The sequence below is a fragment of the Lygodium microphyllum genome, chromosome 5, assembly GCF_053477565.2.
Source record: "Lygodium microphyllum isolate KBCC chromosome 5, Lygodium_microphyllum_v1.1.10, whole genome shotgun sequence".
Taxonomy (NCBI): domain Eukaryota; kingdom Viridiplantae; phylum Streptophyta; class Polypodiopsida; order Schizaeales; family Lygodiaceae; genus Lygodium; species Lygodium microphyllum.
Window position 1 is genome coordinate 4,129,348 of NC_141139.1, and position 21,689 is coordinate 4,151,036.

Genomic DNA, 21,689 nt, shown 5'->3' on the forward strand with positions numbered 1-21,689 from the left:
TCATAGCAGGAGTAAGAGTGGATGTCAAGTATGCTGACTGATCTACTGAAAGAGCATCCAACTCATATAAACCATGACACAAAGATCCTGTCAAGACCAATGTCATGCATTCTTTTTCTCGAACCATGCAACGGTCATCATCAAAAGTGACCTGCATACCATAACGTGCCAAAGAAGAAATAGAAAGCAAATTTTTCTTTATTCCAGGCACAAACAAAGCATCCTGCAGGCGGAGAATAGAGCCATCAATGGCTGTGAGCTGAATCTCCCCAATACCACGAACAGGGTATGATGCATTATTGGCACACTGTACCGATTTCCCAACGGGAGGTGCACTAACTGAAGCAAACAAATCTCTGTGAGATGTGATATGTCTAGAAGCACCACTGTCAAAGAACCAAGTGTCAGCATCCTCTGTAGAGCTAAGTGCTCTATCGGCCCAAGAGATGTCATAACTGCAAGTGTAAAAACAATAGTCCCTGTCCACAACAAAGGACGCGGACTCACTAGCAGTGGAAGGAGTAGTAGAAACAGACATTCCTGACTCATTTTTCTTCTCTTTGGCAATGCGCTTTCTGCACTCAGTGATATAGTGGCCGGGCTTCTTACAATAATGACATTTTCCTTTCTTTGCTTGCGTCCCCCCTTGTGACTGATTCTGTGATGTGCCCGAAGTGCCAGAACTCTGTGGAGCATTTTTTACCTTGCTGTTCTTGCCTTTCTGTCTTGCCACAAAAGCCTGCTCAGAGACTATAGCATCCACACCACTATTTTTCCGTGTTTGCTCCTCCTCTAGAAGCAAGCTAACCAGCTGAATAAAAGTGAGTGGGTGCTCAGCAATCCTCATGGTGAGGTTCAATGCAGTATGAAAAGACAAGTACGAAGGAGGTAGGGAATTCAAGGTGGTGGATATCAACTATGCATCCGAAAAATACTCATCTACATTCATGAGCTGCTCCCTCAAGTCCTGAATCTTGTTTAAGTGATCCTGCATAGAATCACCTTCATGCATCTTCAGAGTTTCCAACTCTTTCTTCAAGAAAGAGATCCGTGTCTCATTTTTTCCTGCAAACATATGCTCCAAAGTCAACCATGCATCTCGTGAAGAAGATGCCGAACGGATATGAGGTATGATGGACCGCTGAACTGCCAGAGCAATCAGCGACAAGGCCTGTGCATCATGGGTATCCCAAGCTTTTTGAGCTGCAGTTCTTGGTGGAAGTGGCTGAGGTGGAGCGGGCTGAGGTCCCCGTTATCCACGCGCGCCATGGGGAGGAGTAGCGGGAGCTACAACTCCTGGCCGAGTTTCCTCTCCACTGACATAATCCCATAAATTCTTGGCCACTAATACATTTTTCATCATAAATGACCAAAGGGAATAGTTGTTTCCGTCCAGTCTGTCCTCCTTGGATACATACGTAAAAACATCACCTCCCTGATTTGCCATGATGACAAATTTCCAAAGACAAAATGAGCAATGTCAAAGCAGTACGAACTGGAAATCTGCAAATTTCCAGAAATTGCAGCAAATACGTTTCTGCAATTAATGTGCAAGGGCGTACTCTGTCAGAAAACTGTCTTTTACTGCACGTTTCCCAAGGTGCAAACAGTGCAATGCAACACTGTTATGAATAAATCCCCAAAATTTTTGCCAAAATTTCTGTCAAAAACAGTCGTTCTGTGACTGTATCAGCAGTTTAAATGCATCTGTTCTCCAAATACACAAAAGCCCCAAAATTTCTGACGATTCAGTCCAGAAATTTGCATGAAATTTATTTCTCCAGTAGTTCTGTGCCAATCGCGTGTGAACCTCCACTTCCAGAATTTTATTCTGGGCTGAAATAATAAAAATTTTGAAAATTTTACCTGGGTGTGTGACAGAGTACTGACGTGGACCTGACGCGAGAACTGTCGCGAGCTGCAGGCGGGTGTCAAACAGCGGGCAGGTTGGTTGCGTGGCAGGTCGTCTGACGGGCGGGCGGACTGGCTGACGTGGAGCTTTACAACGGCGGCAGGCAGACTGGCGGGCGACTACTGACGGACGACTGCTGACGGGCGACTGCTGACGGGCGAGGTCTGACGGGCAGCTGCTGACGTGGTCGACAAGCGACGACGATAGGCGACGCAGCTGCTGACGTGGACGACTGTAGTGAGAAGCCTGCGCTGACAAACGTCAGCGCCTGCAGCTGACGCGACGCGTCTGGGATGTTGACGGCTCCAGCTGGTGGCGTGCTGGGACAGGGCAGTGTTGCGCGTTGATTGTGAGCTGCGCGCAGGGTAGAACTGGGCAGGTCTTGAGCTGGCGACTCGGGGGCAAGACTGGCGGGGACTCCTGGCTGCTGACTGAGGACCGCTCTGATACCAAATGTGAGAGTAGAGGATCGAGATACAACCAGATTCAGTAGACAGTGTGAGAGTGAGAGAGACAGAGTTGAAGCACGACACCCAAGAGAATAGACTGAATGAGTGTAATCTGAAAGTACAAAGTACAACCCTTAAACCTTAGGGTTGTAGGGGGGTGTTCACACCCGACACACACTAAGTGCCTAAATGTGTGTAACATAAGCACATAAGTACATACGATAATAAGACCATAAGTCTGGGGGAAAAAACCTCTCCTACCGAGAGTAAAAAGTGCCCCAGTGTCCTACTGATCACCGACACTCCCATATGAGTGTAGGCGTAAGTAAGGCGTGAGTAAAATACCCAACAACAACTTGCTCCTTCATTTGACAAGGCCAAAGAGTCTTCAGACTATCATGGAGTTCACAAACCATACAAGATCTCACGAGCCAAATATGATCTCATCCTCATGTATCTTGCTCAATAGTAGATCGAAGGTAAATTTAAGTTTTCCCCTTTAGGTTCACTGCATCGGTCTAATGATTTTGTAGGAAGGATGGAAGCTCCACAATGGACTAGTCACCCTAACGTGAAAACTGGCATGGAGTACAAACCATTTTCCTCTCTACCTTCATCTACTTCCTTACCTCTTTCATCTTTTCCACACACTTCTCTACCTTCATTCACTCAGCTAAGAAATGCATTGATTAGCCTCTTGAATAGCCCCAAAACATACTCAATAAAAAATGCAAAAACAATGTGCAGTTTGAGAGAGTTTCTGTGAAATCCTAATTTGGGAGGGTCCATCCACATCTATAAATAGATAGGCTGCCCCCATTCAGTATTCATCCTTTTGTGCAAGCTTCTCACTCTACCATGCATATTTCAGCCATCAACCACCTACCATTTGCTATTGAGCCATCATCGACTACACTCCATAGTTACCAAGAAACCCATTTCATAAGGTGAGGAAACTTATTTCATACCTAGGCATTTCATAAATGTATGAAACACCTATTTTAAATTCACAAATGCCATACCCTAAATGTCTTGGGGCTTTTGCAATCATCATTTATCATGGATTTACTTTGACATGGATATTAGCATTGATTACTGAAGTTTTTTTTGAGTTGTTATCCATGATGATTGCATATATTGATGGCTCCTTCTATAGCTGAAGTCGATGCTGGGCATTGATAGTGGACCATGATGCATGCCAATATTGATGCTATGTTGAATGTTCATTTGCATTGTATAGAATAATGAATAATGTCAATCTATGTTTTCTATGTCCTTGAGTCATACAGTACATGTATATAAAGCTTTCATACTTTTTTATATCTCAATGAAACCCATTTCTAATATTTTATGAAAACCTGTGAAACCTGTTTCATACCTCCCGTTTCAAAAACACTTGGCAACTATGTTGTAGCCCATCACTATCCAATCCGAGGCTCATAGTTACCAGGAACGGGGAACGGGAACGGGAACGGGAACGGAGGGAACGGTATATATATATATATATATATATATATATATATATATATATATATATATATATATATATATATATATATATATATATATATATATAGAGAGAGAGAGAGAGAGAGAGAGAGAGAGAGAGAGAGTCAACACTTGTCTTAGAATCTAGAGAGAGAGATTATATCAACCATAATTCATGAAATTAGACTCTAGAGACATAATAATCAAGTTTCAACAATAATAAAGATTCAAAACATTGTAACCAGCAATGGATTGTCGCATTCATAATTCAACATTCTAATCAACAATGTTGCATAAGTCCAACTGGCAACAAGTGTGCATTGCAAAAACACAAAATATGCACTAAACTTTAAAGCCTAAATAGTAAAGATCCAAGTTACAAGAGCTCCAATTTCCAAGTCAATACTCTAAAGTTCCAAAAGGCTAGCTACTAAGTGCTCTGATTCATGGAAGATGGCTCCACTGTGCCTGAATGCTCATCCTGCTGAACAACATCCTGCCCATCATCATCACCATCATCATCATCGTCATCTTTTTCCCAACATATAAAAGAATCAGCCTTTGCAACTGATGTACGAGCTAGCAAGCGAAGATTGGAGCTCACATAAACTAGGTCATTCGTCTTCATTGTACCAAGACGATTTCTCTTCTTTGAGTGAATGTGATTGAATGAGCTCCATAGTTGCTCTAAACAAGAAGAGCTAATTGTTTGGCTAAGAATACGAATAGCCAAACTCTGCAACTCTGGAGCTTCTGCCCCGTAGTCCTCCCACCATAAAGCAGCCCCAATATTTGTCCTTTTCTCTAGTGCATCCTTTGTACCAAACATCCCTAATGTTTGCCGATATACAGAGAGCTGATTTTTAATTTTGCGTTGCATTTCACGGCTGGGATAAAGCCTCGCAAGCAATGTGTTCCAAGCCTTGACCACCTCAAGGTCTCTTTCTTGCATCTTTCCTTCAAACTCAGGATCAAGCACATATGCTGCAGCATGCATAGGAGAGTCATACTCATTCCATCTGCTGATGCATAACTCCTTGATCTGCTCATACCTATCTGCATTTGGTTCCAAACTCTCCAGCCTCTCAATCATGCGATCCATACCTTCATAGATATTCCCAATGCATGGATCCATGCCATCTGCAAGCCTCAACATGTGCATAATAGGATCAACCATTTGGTTGGTGCGATTAACCTCATCCCAAAAATCTCTATCAGAAACATATGCATTACATAACACAGCAGTAGCAGTGGCAGCCCCAGTCCAATTTTCATACTCATCACTAGCAAATAGCTCCCGAATTGCACCTTTGCAATAGTGCAATCGACCAAGCATAAGAAAGTTATATGCAAATCGTGTATCCGAGTATTTAAGAAGTTCTTTGTCACTTCTCTTGCGAAACTCAGCATGCAAGTACTGATGATTACATATAAATGTGATAATCTTGTTGACTTTCGCAACAAGAGATGCAATCCATGGCAAGTCCCCAATATCCTTCAACAAGTTATTCAAGCAATGCGCCATGCATGGACTAAAGGTGATATGTGGATACATTGCCATTAAAATGTTTCCTGCTGCCCTGTTTGTAGGTTCACCATCTGCCACAAACTGCACTACATTTTCTGCCCCAACAGCCTGCACTGCCTCGCACCACTCGGATGCCAATACATCTGCACTCTTTCCAGTCTCTGAAGCATCATGACTACCAATGAAGTATACATCTCCACGAGAATATGCAACAACACCATGTATAGACCTATGGCGTGTGTCACTCCATCCATCTGCTATCAATGTCACTCCATTTCTTGCCCATTGATTGCGAATATTTGCTGTTGCAATCTCTATGGCTACTTTCTCCTTTTGAAGCAATGTAGTCCTGATAGTTTCTGATGAAGGGGGCTTATATGTGGGTCCATACTCTGCAATCTTTGTCACCATATTTAAAAAATAAGGTGACCTGGCTGATTTGAATGCAATATGGTCATGGTAAAAAAAGCGTGCCATTGCTGCATCTGTTTCCTCTTTTTTCTTTGGTTCCCATGAAGTGTGCAATGAACTCTGTTTAACACCACGACCTGTTGCCATTGATGGCCCACGAGAAGGCTGCGTAGCCACTAATCCTGGTGGTCTTCTACATGAAGCACCATGCCCTGCTGGCCTTGGAGTCCATGTTGTTGGATCCACTGCTATATTTGGCGTCCTCCTGGCATGTGAATTCCCCATAGAAGTGGCTATGCGGTCAAGTAACTCCTACCTTTTCTCAATTGATACATTGGTGCAAAAACGCACCTCTTTCCCCTCCTCATGTAGAAGATGGGCTCTCACTTTATCAGCCCCACTAGTGCGAGCATAAGGGCAAAGTTTGCATTTCCAAGGGCGAGCCCCTCCACCTCTCAATGGCACCCCTGCATCTACCTCATCCCACCATGACCAAGTAGTGCTTCGACTTCGTCCACTTGTTGACGAAGTACCTGCTGAGAATGATGAAGATCCCATAGATGTCAATGCTGCCATCTATATAGAAGTGACAAATAATCAGTAAACTGTAAACTTCAATGAAATTAGTAATTACAGAAATTTGCAACCAACATTTCAACATCCATGCGTCAAAGTTCAATGAAATTGCAAAAATTTCAACCAAAGTGTACCGTGTGCCGCACGCGACGTAGGCGGGAGACTCAGAGGTAGGTGGGAGAGTCAGATGGGCAGAAGTAGGCATTGCCACGGCCTTGGCGAGGTAGGTGTGGCAGGCCGAGCAGCCTGCAGGTGAGTGAAGCGGGAGCAGGCGGAGGAGCGGGAGCAGGCGGAGGAGCAGGAGCAGGCGGGGCAAGTGCAGGAGCGGGAGTGGGAGCAGGAGGGGTAGGAGTAGGCGGGCGCGTGGAACGGCAGGCGACAGGCGGGCGCAGCGGCGGCAGGCCGCAGGCGACAGGAGATAGGCGGGGGTGCGTGGAGCGACAGGCCATAGGCGACAGGCGGGGGCGCGTGGAGCGACAGGCCACAGGCGACAGGCGAGCACGTGGCGGCAGGCGACAGGCGGGCGACTAGCGGGAGCGGGCAACAGGCGAAACGTCAAACAGGAAACTTTTTTTTTAAAATTAAAAAATTACATGGCTGGAACGGTCGTTCCAAACAGGGAACGGCCAGGGAACGGGCCAGGGAACGGGCTGGAACGGGCCAGGGAACGGGCTGGAACGTTTCGCCAGCGTTTTCTGGGCTCGTACCTCCCGGAATGCATTAATCCGTTCCTATGCACCGGAACGGGCGTTCCCTGTTTCTATGCCGAGGCTGCTTGTTTTCAGCCATTGCCCTATTATTTGGAGGTCTCCATTTGCCGCATTATCATAGCACCTGATCAGCCTATGTTTTAAGCATCTAGTGCCAAGCAACAAGCTAATGCCATCTCTCCTGCCAAGTGAGTACTGCAGTACCTACATTTTTGCGGTCCAACAAGTTGCCTACTTTAGCAAACACCTCTCCTCTTGTCTCCTAGCAATTCTCTACCTCGGGCGATCAATTTTCAGCCTTCTTTGGTGGTACACTACTGCATTTACCAGATTTCAACCTCCAATTGCTGTGTTTTGTTGACCAGCCTATTGCCCTTCATTATTCAACACTCTCATCTTAAACTAGTGGTTACACCTCTTGGGATTTGTCTCCAGTGGACATCACTCTCCGACACTAATGCTCTGCCCTTGGGCACTTTGTACACTCTTCATTCATTTATAGTTTTGCTTCACTTCAGAGTTGTGTTCTTTCTCTCTCCTTCTACTTATGTTTGTTTCTATGTTTGAATTTTGAGTTTTACTTTTAGGGTTTGTGTAAAACAAAACGACACAAAAACACAATGTTTAATGTGGTTCCATCCACCTTTGCGGGACTTGGTAGGCCACTCGACAACTGATGTGCACCTTTATCCAATGCCTTGGCCTCTTTCGGTAACCACTTGGACTCCCTTGATAAGATAACCATCGCTTCTCTAGTCTTGATAGGCCATTAGGCAGCCATGGTGCACCCTTTTTCCAATGCCTTGGCTGCTTTGGGGTGGGACACCTTGGGGTAAAAACACATAAAAATAAAAACACTCAACACTTTGGGGTGGCCTTCCTTTCTAGCTCAATTTTTGGGCCTAAGAGGGGGTATTGAGCTAACATAAGCATTGCATGCTGAATTAGCCACTTAAATAGCCCCAAAAATGCTTAGTTAATGAAAACCCTAAAATGGTGTGCAGTTTGAAAGAGTTTTAAAATAGTTCACAACACGAGGTCCGGAAACTTTCTATAGATAGGTAACCTACCCTCCATTCAGCCCAATCTCATTTTTGCAAGTTTCAAGCCCTCTAGCTTCCCTATTCACACCTCGTTCGCAGAGGATATCTTAGCCGAAGCTACCGGTTGCTATCTACATCCAGTAGGCACTTGTCTCCAATCTCCATCATGAAGTCTACATTGATTTTGGCTGCATTTGCTAATCAGTCACATTGTCTACAGCTGGCAACCTACTGAACTACTATGTTTGTGATGTGTGGCTATTATATAAACTACAACGTCATGATACCTACGTTTTTACTGCCATCAGCTTGCCATATCATCATACCTATATTTTTGCTACCGTTACTCTACCACATCATCATCAACTTGTTGCATTAGCAGTTTTCTCTCTCCCCTCCCCATCCGACACTAATCTAGAACCACACACTGCTTTGATTGCTATTGTCCAACATTTGGAGGTTGCCTTGTTGCGTTTGAGATCTGTTAGGAGTACAACACTCTCTCCCACTCAGTACCTCTACCTCACTCTTTGAGACACGAGAGTTTAGGGTATAGTTTTCATTCCTGCATGGTTTGTTTGTTGCATGAGCATTGTATATTCAGTATCCAATCAGTCATTCAAATTTCCATTGTGTTCATTGTCTCTAAGTTATCTTGACCCTAACAGTATTCTTTTTTGAGTTTATGCTTTGTCATATGCTTTCATTCAATTTCTTCGTTAGGGTATTTATTCACAATGTCATTAGATATAATGAGTTTGGCTCACAATGCTCTCCAACAAGTCGCCAAGCCTCTCTAGAGTCCTGGCTCAAGAACAATTGATATATAAGGCTCTCTTCTTGCACCATGTAAGACGCCTGAAGAGTAGTTGTTTGTACCTACTTGTGAGTCCTCAATCCTAATGTCACCTTTCTCTCTAAACAAGCTCTAGTCTTGCAGCTCTCATCATATGAGCTATTTCAAGGCATGAACCTAGAGAAAGCTAGCTCTTTGTGCTGGCTATGAAGGTGAGAACGTTACACTCAATCTCGCATGTAAAGCCTCATTGAACTACTATGTGAGCTTAGATGATAGAATGTGGGGGATCGATATCATACAACAATCTAAAGTTCTACACGGATTAAATACCCTCCATCTCTCTAGAGAAATAGTATCTTGAGTGCTGGTAAGCCACACAAGGAATCTAACCATGAGTAAACTAAAAGTTCACTATGAATGATAAGTATGGTCTGCTGCAATATGAATGAGGCACGATAAGGTCCTGAATATGAGATATAAGCATAGGAGGGGCAAGAACATAGTCCATTGTGTTGGCAACATGTTGATGGGGATAGCATGTGGATGCACCTGAAAAAGGATAATTGCTAGACATTGAGTATGGCTAATCCATGTGTTACACCCATCTCTCATAATCTTTTTGTTTTGCTACATCATCGGAGGTCCAAACTCTTCTTTACCACTTCAATCTTGGACAACTAACACACAATTGGCCCCAAAATTAGTGCCCTTTGCGGTATTTCTTTAACTTGTATTACTCAAACTTGTAGTACACAGATGCAAACCGATCTCTCTATAAATATTGGAACTATGGACTGTCAAAAATGAGCAACACAGTATCAAGATTCAATTCACCCCTTGATTGTGGCACAAATTGGGCAGATATTGAACCGAGAACACTTGCATGCAGGCCAACTCCAATGTGGATGTGCAATCCCCCTCAGATCTACTATAATTTCTTCAATTGCAGCAGCTACTTTGATTACTCGGCTTTTGATTTATGGGCACACTTTTCAAGGTAGCTGAAAACCCCTAAGTTAAGCAGAAATTAGGGTTTATAACAGCAAATTGAATGCTGCCCTCTTCAATTCTGCTGAGAGGAATTAAGAACTGCATAAAGAGGGGAGAAAATCAACTAGAGAGAGAATCCTTCAAACAATAACTTGGATGGCGCCAACAGCTTCAAACGGGGGGCAAATCCCCGACTTGGCTGACCAGCCCTCCTCTTATATCACCACCTTTGACTGGGGTGGAGACGGAATTTTTTGCCCTTCTCGTCACGCACAGACGTTCTGTTGTCACATGAATCCAAGCTGATCTGGCAGCCCAGAGAATGCACACCACACTAGTCATTCTTGCTAGAACAAGCCCTCCTCAACCTCAGCCAGCCGCCAATGGTCTCAAGCAGCCTTGCATGGCAAGTTCCTTATCCGTTCGACAAGTGGCACCCCTTCTAATGCAATTTCAGCCTCTAGACTTTAAATTCCATCAATATATTAATTGCGGAAATTAGAAATCCTCGTGTCCTTGCCCATAAATTGGCCATCAATCATCCACATTTCATGTGCTAAGCATTAACCTTAGTCTAGGCATTAAATGTGTAATTTCTCTTGGCCCAAATGACACCACAAGTCATTTCACAAGGTCCATTTAATGTGGAAGACCAAGATTGTCACAAGGCACCCACAAATACCCGTCTAGTATAACTCGTGAAAACTTTTGTCGATGTTCCTCACTACCCAACTTGGGTTTTGGACTATATTCGTGACCAAATTAACTTGCACTTCACATGTGCACAACTTAATTATGCCAAAGCCGAAAAAGCGAGCTCACGCCCATCACGTCGCAAGCTTTCCCCCCCCCCCCCCCCCATCACGTCTGTTCGCACCCACCAGATCATTCGCGCTGCTACGTCAGCTAGCCCCCCCACGTCCTGACGGCTCGTGACAGCCCGGCGCCCCGCCTATCCGCCTTTCCCCTCCGCCCCGACAGTTCACCCCCCACCAACAAATTCGGTCGCCTGCTCCACCTACTCCACCCTCCCCGCCATTCCATCCCCCCCTGCTTGCCCCTCGCCGCCCTCGCCCGCCTTGCTGTCCCCGCCCTACTGTTCCCCCCCACCCTCCAATTGCTTCCTCTCTTGCAGCAACTTTCCCCCTCAGGTAGCACCACGACGTGATTAGTAGTTTTCTCAGAAGGATCGCGCAATGGAAACCTCTGGTCAGACGCCGACGCACTTAACGAGTGCCCCCCATTCAAACACCTTGCATGTCGTCCTCTATGAGAAGCAACTCTTAGCTGTCCGAGCTAAGGAGCTGTAGCTAAAGGAAACAACAATTTATGGTCAGGTAGTAGGACATTCCCTAGCTAGGGCCTAGCTTCAGGACTAGCTTTACTCCACGCTGCACATGGGCACAGCGCAGATTGTGGAGGCGGTTCTAATGGGCCAAGGAATCTTCATGGTCAGGCTCAGTTTGGCAGAAGCAGCTTGCGAGCTACTTGCCAGTTCACCATATGCGTCCACAAAGGGGGTCATATACATGGTCCCTTGGTACAATGGCTTTACTATGGAGGCATTTGCACTCCACAACAGGTTTCTTCGGCACCCGGTCACCCTTCTTTTCCCCGGCTTGGCGATAGAGTATCGCCAGTTGGTGGAAGACTTTGGATGGCTCTTCAGCACTGTCCTTCCCGCGTCTTTCGCGGATGCGGTGACAGCAACAGGAGTCCCAAAGGTACAGGTGGCAATGAAAGAGGTCAAGAATATCCCACATTTCCTAGAGATTGAGATGGGAGGGCACGCTTTTAGGCAGCAGGTCATTGTGACGGGGCAGCTAGGGCAGTGCCTGCACTGCCACGACTTTGGGCATTAGGCAACAGTGTGTATGCGTTTTGAAGCCAAGGCGGCTTTGCCGACAGGCCCGCATGTGGACGTTGACGGCTTCACACGAGTCCAGAGACGACAGAGGGACACGGCAGGGGGGGGCGCAGCCAGCTCCTCAGACCCAGCCTCGACAGCAAGGAGCAGGTGGGCAAGCGACGCCCCTTCGGCAAAGCACTCCACAGCGCCCCCCCCCCCCCCCCCCCCCTCCCCCCCACCCGCCCCACCTTGCAGGACCACAATCCCCCATATCCACCACCCGTGCCACAGAATACCTCACCCGAGATCCCACAGCCCCCACACCCATCTCCCCCCCCCATTGACCCTGGCCCATAGTCCACCCTCTCCAATGCTGCTAGCCCCTCCCCCCCACACCTGCCATGCACCTCCGTCCATCCCACCATCCCTCGATCCTTCTCCCCCCCACCACCTCCCCTACAGAGCATCCCCCCTGATCAGCACCTGGTACAAGTGTTCCCCCCCAGACCCACCCCCCCTCATCCCACAGGAGGTGATGAGCCACACACGCCTACATCCTCCCCACACCAGCAGTCTTTCCCCTCCCATACAGCCACCAGCTCATCCGCCCATCACACTTTCTCGAGACAGGCATAGTTGTTGCCACAGGAGTTCTTCCGCAGTGGCCCATGGTCCTACCTGACAGTTGTGGAGCGCGGAGAGTTCCTACTACCTCTACAGGTGGGGATCTTCGTGGTCCATAAGTCAAGGAGGGGCAAGGTCCATCTACTAGCACCACCGGATGGACCGAACTACGCCTTTTTTCTTCAATCCTCTCACTCAGGGGAGTGGACGACTACACAAGTAGAGGAAGAGTTGAAGAGTCAGGTAGCGGACCACATCTCCTAGTGGATGGGAGAAGAAGGACTAGCACTATTTGCACAGCAGTGGCCTGGTTGCATGATGGACGTTAACTAGTTGGCTGGTGCTAAGGTCCCACACTTGAGTATTATCTTTCGAGCTCCTCCACAGTGGAGAGCTCCAAGGGATGTGATCAAGTGGCCCCTAGCACAGGCGGCCCGTTTCTACCAATGTACAGAGTCATGACTCTCAGCAGGGCTGATAGATGCATTGATAGTACCACCTAGAGTATCTATCACCCCTATGGTCCGAGGGCCACCATGGGGGATTGGAGTTCACTGTCCAGACTGGTGGAAAAGCGTACTTGCATGCCTCATAGCTTCTCCTCCTCATCAACAACCTCCACACCGAACAGATGCCTGTTCGGTCAGTCACAGGTTTCCCCATGAGCTTACACCTTGCATCCTGGAATGTAAATAGTCTCCACTATAGTGGGGCACGTGGTTCTAGGAAGTTAATTGTTCGGCAGGAGCTGCACCCTACCCTTGCCGGACGGATTGACATCTTACTTTTACAGGAGCACAAGCTCACTCCCACCCAGGCCCAACAGGTTGGGAAGGTACTTTCGGGCAGCTCACACACTTACTGGGACCACGCCATAGGTGCCCACGGCAGAAGTGGAGGTGTATGCACCTCTATTGGCCCAAGTCTCACCGCTTGTGTACGAGACCACGGGACGACAGTGGCAGGGAGGGTTCTATGGATCAGATTGGATATTGGACACTCGTGCCTTGGAGTCCTCAATATCTATGCCCCTACGGAGGTTAGGGCACGCACTAGGTTCTGAGTGGAGATTGCGGATGGATTCCCAAAGGTGGACTCCTAGATCGTTGGAGGAGACTTCAACAACCTGGAGGCTTTGGAGGACTAGTAGGGCAGAGGCAGAAACTACCAGGGCATGGCTAGGGAGGAGCAGGAAGCATGGGAGGTCTTTTAGCTAGCAGTAGGAGCACGCAATGCCTGCAGAGACCCTGCCTTCCACAGGAGGGAGAGTCTGTTGGACTTCTTTTGGGGATACAGGCGGCTAGGTGGAGCCTTGCTTGAGCGATTGGACAGGTTTTATGTGGGAGAGTGGGGAGGCTCTCGTGGAGGCTGGATTGAGCAGTTGGCAAGCACCACGTTGTTCGATCATTGCCCGGTTCTCCTGGCACTTGATCCCCCAGCATCCACCCTAGACACACGATCCTGTCAGATCCCTAACTCGATCTATAGGAGGGAGGAGGTGACGAGACAGATAGAGCAAATTTGGACCAGAGAGTGGGACAGGAGGGACTGGGTAGCAGAGGAGGTTGCAGAGGTTCTAGCCGAGTCGAGCAGAATCTGCCCCAAGAGGCAGCCATACAGGCCAGGCAGCAGAGTTGGGAGGAGGAGAGAGCACTCCGGCGGGAACTTACAGCCACACAAAGACTATTAGGAGGCACTAGGGGATCCCACCCTCCACGCACAGGAGGTGCAAGCGTGAGCAGCCATTGCTGGCCTAGAGGACAAGCACTCGGAATTCTCTTTCCGAACCTCAGCAACCTTCTGGGCACGGAAGGGAGACACAATGTGCATGGAGTTCTTCCAGGTGCACCAACCTCGCACCGCAAGAGAGCAAATACGCAGCCTTCAGGATCAGTATGGGAGGATGCATTCTAGCCCAGACGAGGTACTGGAGATTGCCACTGACTATTACACTTGCCTCTTCCAGCAGGAGATAGCTTCAGCTAGAGGATAGAGATGTAGACAGCAGGCCTGGGATCACATCCCGTCCCTCGTCACAGAGGAGATGGGGCGCTCCCTCTTGACCCCCTTCACAGAGAAAGAACTAGAGGAGGCCTTCCATACACAGGATGGGCAGAAATGTCCGAGGGAGGATGGCCTATCTAGGGCCTTCTTCACCACCTACTGGGAAGTAGTGAAGGACCCCCTACTGATAGCCTTCCAGGAGATTTTTAAACAGATGCCAGGGAGTCTTTCGGCAGGCCTTATCAGTCTTCTCCCCAAAGGGGGAGACCGATTGGAGCTTTCCCAATGAAGACCCAATCACCTTATTGTCAGTGGCCTATAAGGCACTGGCAAAGATGATTGATAAACGACTACGCCTCATGCTCCTAGACATCATCCACGACACACAAACAGGCTTTGTCCAGGATAGGAGCATCCTAGACAATGTATTTACCTTCTTTGATGCGACAGAGTGGGCTCAACACAGTGGGCAGAGACTGGCCGTACTACTCTTGGACTTCGAGAAAGCTTATGACAGGGTGGACTGGGATTTCCTAGAGGGCACCATGGTGAGGTTGGGATTCCCCCAGGTTTGGATTCGCGGGGTCTCCGCCCTTTACAAATCAGCCACCAGCAGGGTTCTCATAGGCGGAAGGCGAGGGGAGGAGTTTCGGCTGGAGAGATCGGTTCGACAGGGCTGCCCCCTGGCCCCATACTTGTTTCTAGTCTTTGCAGAAGCAATGTCTTACTTCCTCAGGTCACGTGTGAGCGGATTACGCGGCCTCCGACTTCCAATGAGAGAGGAGACTGAGTTGTTAGACTCAGAGTATGCAGATGATACAACACTCTACATAGAGGACGATGAGTTGATGCTGGAGAGAGCGGTTGACTCTTGACGTGTTCTATTCTATAGCGGGAGAGAAAATCAACTGACGAAAGTCGGTTGGTTTCCTCACAGACCCGGACTCTAGCACGGAATGGGGCGTCCACTTGGGATTGAGATGGGTGAGAAGAGGGCAGACCATCCGGTACCTAGGGTTCCAGGTGGGACTCAACATCACTCCTACCCAGCAATTTCTTCATGTCCTTGATTCTATTCGGAGAAAATTGACCTACTGGAGCATGGCTCGCCTCTCATTAGCCGGCTGAGCCTTGGTGGTTAACCAGGTACTCCTAGCGACGGCTTGGTACATTGCCTCGTGTTGGTGCTTCTCCTCATCATGCGTAGTACAACTCCACCGCCTAATGCGGAATTTCCTTTGGTTAGGGTCAAATGATTCTAGGGACTCCAGGGCCAAGGTGGCATGTACAACCATCATACGGCATCGGTCAGAGGGAGGGCTTGGGATCATATACCCAGAATATCCGAGTATGGCCCTCTTAGGCAAGCTAGTTATCCACGGCCTCACACTAGGAGGGAAAACCTGGAAGGTCTTATTGCAAGAGGGCCTTCAGGACTATAGACCAAGGCTTGGCGGTGAGTGGAGGCCGTCCTTGAGATGGATCTTCATGTCAGCTCAGATCACCCCCCCCCCCCCCCCAGTTCACCTTTCCTACGCAGCTTACTCCGCGTGTGGCAGGGCCTCCGTAAAGCCCTAATTGAGCGCCCCCCAGGTACCAGGAGGAGATAGACCATCAGCCGGTGATTTGGAACCTCCAGGTCAAAGATCGGGAAGGGGCACAGATCGGCGAGCGCCCCCACATCCAGTGGGCTGGTTGGGGGGCCGGCCCGGCTCGTACCATCAGGACATGACGGGAGGTGTACAAGATGGCAGACGAGGAGGTGCTGTAGCGAGTATTAGGTTGCGAGAGAGGAGTGGAGTTGAGGAGAAGGGAGATAGACGCAGCGATACCTCTGGAGTGGCTTGCTCCCCCAATACGAGAGCCGATTGAGCACGAGGAGGTATGGGTAGCTAGGTTTTTGCCAGCAAGCATCCCCCTACATGTGGCAGGTAGAGTGGGCGGCGCCACACAGGAGACTTTCTTCGCCGTGCAGGAGGGGGGACGCTTGGCCCTTGACAGAGGGCAACAGGATGAGGGGATAGCCGGCCTTTCATGGAGGAGAATTCGGGTGGTGGGCCTTCAAGGGAAGACATGGCGACTAGACCTCTATGTTTTCTAGAAGGAGCTCAAGGAGTGGCACCTTTGGATCTCGGAGAGCAGACCACTTGATGAGCTGGAGTGGGATCCAGGAGAGTGGCTATGGCCAGCCACTGCGGTCGCCAAGAAACCACCCATGTTCCTAGAGTACACTGCCAGGATTGGCAGACATGTACTGATGCAGGAGGATATGGATTGGGCGCTGTCTGTAGCAGGCACTGGGCGGAGCACAACATCACGAAGCCTTTCCGACGGACCTTCTGGCGCCGCCTATGGGATAGCTAGAGGCTGAGGAGGGTGTCGTATTTCTTATGGCTGGTGGCACATGGAGGCTTAACGGTGGGAAGTTGGCTTGCCCAGATGCAGGAGGGAGGTTGTAAGCGCTGCACACAGTAGCCTTTGGAAACCCCAAAGCACTGCCTTTGGTCATGTGAGGAGGCACAGCTCGTGTGGAGAGAAGCATGCCGCATCCTTTGCCGTATAACACCCAGCCTTGGATGTATCTCATGGGGAGCTTTCTGTTGGCAGGCAATCAGCCAAGGCCATCATCTTCTGCATGAGGCCGAGATGCAGGACACGATATTCATTATCAAGGCAGGGTCATGCGCAGTGGTGGGTTTGGAGGCTCTACCCATCCGCCAAGTACTGGAGCCCACAGTAGATCGCTCGGAGGTATGGGAGATCATACGGAGTCTTACTGGATGGCATATTTGGAAGGCGTGGTGTCAGGAGGTTTTTGGCATAGAGAGACTTTCAGTACAGGAGACCTTAGCAGAGCTCTGGACCTCCATCATCCACTCCCTCCGCAGCTAATGGGATCAAGTGCAGGGCGAGTCCAAGGCTCGTCAAAAGCTCCGTTGTCATTTCATGCGCACTTGGGGCGGCCAGGACCTGTTTTTCGTGATGCAGGTAGGCAGCCCTAGTTGGCGATACACCCCCCGCAAAAAAAATTATGCCAAAGCAAGGCAATAAAAATACACCTCCTGTGACGAGATTCCTCAAGATGTGTTTCAAGGTGTAGTAGAGTCTATGATTGTAACATAGGGTACAATTCCTTGGGTCACAGACATAGGCCCAATCTATGGATATGAGGATGTACAGGGGAGTCATGCCTATCCCATCTCTGGTCACCTCTTGAACATGATTGCCACGCCAGATTTTTCGCAGCCAGACTGGACTCAGGTCACTATCATAGATGAAAGTTGATAGCTAGAACCATTGCTTGGTATACTTGGACAGCCAGATGTATTTGTGCTATAAATTTATTGAACATATCCACTATACTGACTCTCTCTCTAGGATTTGAATAAAGATTGTCCACACTCCATGGGAGATGGAGATGATACAAAGCAGTTCAAATACGATGAGACTCATAGGAGACATGATTTTCTCAGGACCTAGGAATTCTAACACTTTTCTTTCATTCTCAGCCACACATGGCTTGGCATGATAGACCTCCTGATTGGTTATTCATTCAGGTGAATGTCCCTTATAAGGCCATTTTTTGTACTTTGCCTCGGGATACTTTGTCACAAGGGGGATTCATTGATAATCAATGTTTCTCTAAACAAAAATATACGCTCACAGCTAGGATACCTTTCACACCCAGGATCTCCCATCTCAACTAACCAGTGGGTGGCACCTTAGTGTTGAAAATCACTCTAGGCTAGCCACACTTAAGGGAGAGATTTTTCAGCAGATACCCAGGGAACTGCTGACCATGTTTCTCTCTTTTTATATTCTGGTATTTGTACCTTTCTATCTATCGTAGTGATGATTGTGGCTGAGGTGTCTTAAATAGGTTTCTCTTTTTGTAAGACAGCTACTACTGTTGTGGAGCTAATGACATGTATCAAAATTAATATTGGTTTCATACTTCTAAATTTGGATAAATAGACCAATATAACTTACAGATCGAAGGGGAAACACTGTAGGAAATTTGAAATTAGCATTGAGGTAGCCTGACCAATCATTCAAGTCTTTCCTGTAGACAAGAATAAAGAATTAGCAATTAATTTATCAAAGGCTTTGCATCAAGTACTCAACATATAATATAGCAATTAAAAATATATCACTAGCCTGCTCCAAGTTTGCTGTGTGCTGATTTTACTTATGCTGCTAATTAAATATTTCCTTTAAAAACACGTGTCTGTTGCTGCAGCAATGCCAGCATTTCTGCTGCTGCTTTTAGCCAACATTTCTGGTCTAGCCTACCTAAGCCTTGTGAACATGACCACTCAGATTTCACAATGAAAAAGAGTGCCTAAATTTGAGCTCAATGACCAGAACTTAAGAGGGGTGATTAGAGACTAGAAGGAGAAATAGGTAGGTTGCATGTGCTAAACTTGTGACCATGTGCTTTGGATGAAAATGTTAGTGAAAAAGACAGCTACAGAAGATCAAAGAGAATCACCATTATTAATGTGCTGATTGAGTATTGATTAATATTCAGACGTCTATATAAAGAGTAGGGTTCTAATTAATGAGGGATATTTTGTTGAACAACAAACTTGCTCTTTCAAGCTTACTTTTCTGCTCTCGACTCAAGTTCTTAATGTTACATTTATGTAGATTTTGAAGCTAGTAATAAGGCTCTTGTTGTGGTACAGTATGATGATTCATTATATTGATTCTAGGACAAGGCCTTCTGATAATGAGTGGCAGTCTAGTGAAAACCCTCCAACACCCAAATGGATCTCCAACTTGCGCAGATGACACGGAACAACACATACAAACTTAAAATAAAACATTAAGGAATGCACATCTAGCTTCCTTCCAACAATAGTGATTCAGCAGTATATCTGGCCAGGCTCCCATCGCAAGGGCTGAACCCATATCATCAGCAACACCATCTGGGGGTGTGGATGGAGCTGCATGGCAGCAAAGAAATGAGTTTCTTTGGGTTCAAAACTTCCAGATTGTTTCTACAAGTAAGAAACTTGTAGAAACACTTCTATGAGTAAAAAAGGTGAGGTTTCTTTGACAAAAAAAATCTGCAAAACCCGACTTTAGGAAAACATCACGCGATGCTATGGGTCCTTAATTGGGGCCTTTTTCTTTTTTTTCCATGCTCCTCCTATCACTCTCCTCATGCACGAACAGCAGCCCACTTCTTAGCCTTCCAGAGTTAATTTTGGATATGAGACGAACTTTTCTGGCATTTTGTTTAGTTATTGTACTTTATCACTATAGCATCTATTCTTGTCTCGGAAATTGATTATATGACTCTAGTCTCATTTATGAGTTTATCATGTATCATGATTCAGTTTGGCTTTCGGCATTTTCTCATTTTGTTTTGGAATGAGAATCATGAAGTTGTAGCATGATCCATTCGACATTGCACGTGTGTTATGTGATACATTTATTTCAATTTTCATTGTGTGACATGTATGAATCATGATATTTGAGGTCTTATTAATAGTATAGCTTGTCTAAAGATTAAACTTTGACATAAGTTAATGATGGATGCATGATGTGTTATTCTAAACTGACTCCCATGTATTATCACTTATGCTGAATTGGCCTCTTCTTGTTTAAGAGAGAGTTCCAGAGAGGATTAAAACCCCTTTTTCTAGTTTAAACTATAAAGATTCCCTTCGTTAAAGAACGTGTTTCTTATTTGACAATGACTTGGAAGAAACAAACCATGCTGCTTACATTTCATTTCTAAACATTTTTAATGTTTCTAGCTGCTATGGAGCTGCCAATTGTCCTAATTGAACTGACCACATGAAATGTGGCACAAAGAGTCCCCATATCCTTTTTATACGTTCCTTACCTGCCCTATCCTTTAGGGTGCATTCATGCTACACGACCATTAATGCCCTAGCAGAGCGTGTCCACATTGTGTGACCTTATATGGTCCATGGTCATTGGCCCATGTTGTGAGCACCTATGCTGAATATCTAAGGATATAATAGTTCCCCCTTATGAACAGTTTTCAGCACTTAGGGACAAGGTGTTCAAGAACCAACAAGTCAGAATACAAACTCCCACATTACCTCCTCCTTTTGGCAGTTCTTCAGGATCAATGATACACAAACTTCCCTCCAACTGATTTTGAATTTGGTCCACAATACCATCTTTCTTGGTTCCCCCATCCTCTTTGAATGACACTAAAGAAATTTCCAAATAGTGTGGTGTAACACCAACAAGACATAATATACGAAGCTAGTAGGCCTAATTGAGTACTAGTGCCTAACCCACCAATAAGGGGTGGGTTGTGCTTTAGTAGGTGAGCTTCTACCTGATGTAGTTCTTAACACCACAATACATTGTTGGGCAACAGTGATGTAAGCTATATTGTATATGATCGTTTAACATTTTCTCATTTGAAATGAAGGTGAACTCTCAATATATGTTAGATTTGGGATCTGTGAGAAAAAAACTTAAGGCTGTAGATTCGTACCCCTATTGTTGGATTGCAAAACACTTCTAAGGCTAGTTTAAGCCTTCCAACATCACAATATTGTCTCCACATTTAGAGTGGTGTCATTTCCAACTTACACACATGACATGACAAGCCATACAAGTAAAGAAAGAACATAGAAGAATGGATGTCAAAGCTTACCTTTCAACCATAGAGTCTAATTGGGCTCACCCTAAAGCTCGGGGTCAATACATTGAGCCAAGATCCTATTACAAAGGTTAATGTTCTATACCACCAGCCCATATCATCTTAATATGGATGGAGCTGCCAAGGGTCTAGAGTCCAAGTATGGTAATCACATGAGATGTGGTACTATTGAGCCCTTATAGGGCTCTTTATTGACCCTAGCCATCAGGGGGCTTTCACACTTTAGGACCCCTTAATTGCTGAGATTCATCATACTACGTAAAAGAAATAATTGGCAGTGGTCATCCATGTGTTTAGGATTTGGTGTTACTATTAATATCGATACGACACTTCCATCTTTGTGTTGGGTGTAAACTCCCATTTATCGTGTGTGTATAAACTTACTATGCAGCACAATGGTACACTCTTACTCAAATCTCAAGTTCATGTATTAATGCAATCGGTGCAGATTTGTTCAGTAAAATTTTGGGGATTTTGCTGAAATTTGAGAATTTTGGCAAAAATGATATATGAAATGTACATTGGAAACATTGTTGATGCAATATTGGTGCTGTAAGCAAGGAAATTCATCTCAAACTTGTGAAATATTGAAGAAATTGCAGAGATTCTTGGTTTCTTATGTGTAACAAAAGTACTTGGTCACATATGTAT

The 21,689-nt window shown here is 46.5% G+C and overlaps 1 protein-coding gene across 1 annotated transcript in view; it reads right to left on the reverse strand.

Moving 5' to 3' along the window:
• LOC148035456 (uncharacterized) overlaps positions 1-18,660 on the reverse strand; it is a 31,457-nt gene extending 12,797 nt beyond the window's left edge. The window contains exons 1-2 of the mRNA XM_087678818.1: positions 18,608-18,660; positions 18,374-18,446 (exon numbers count right to left, since the gene is read on the reverse strand). Coding sequence (XP_087534944.1) covers positions 18,374-18,446; positions 18,608-18,660 — 126 coding nt within the window. The remainder of the gene's footprint in view (positions 1-18,373; positions 18,447-18,607) is intronic.
• Between the last annotated feature and the right edge of the window lie 3,029 nt (positions 18,661-21,689).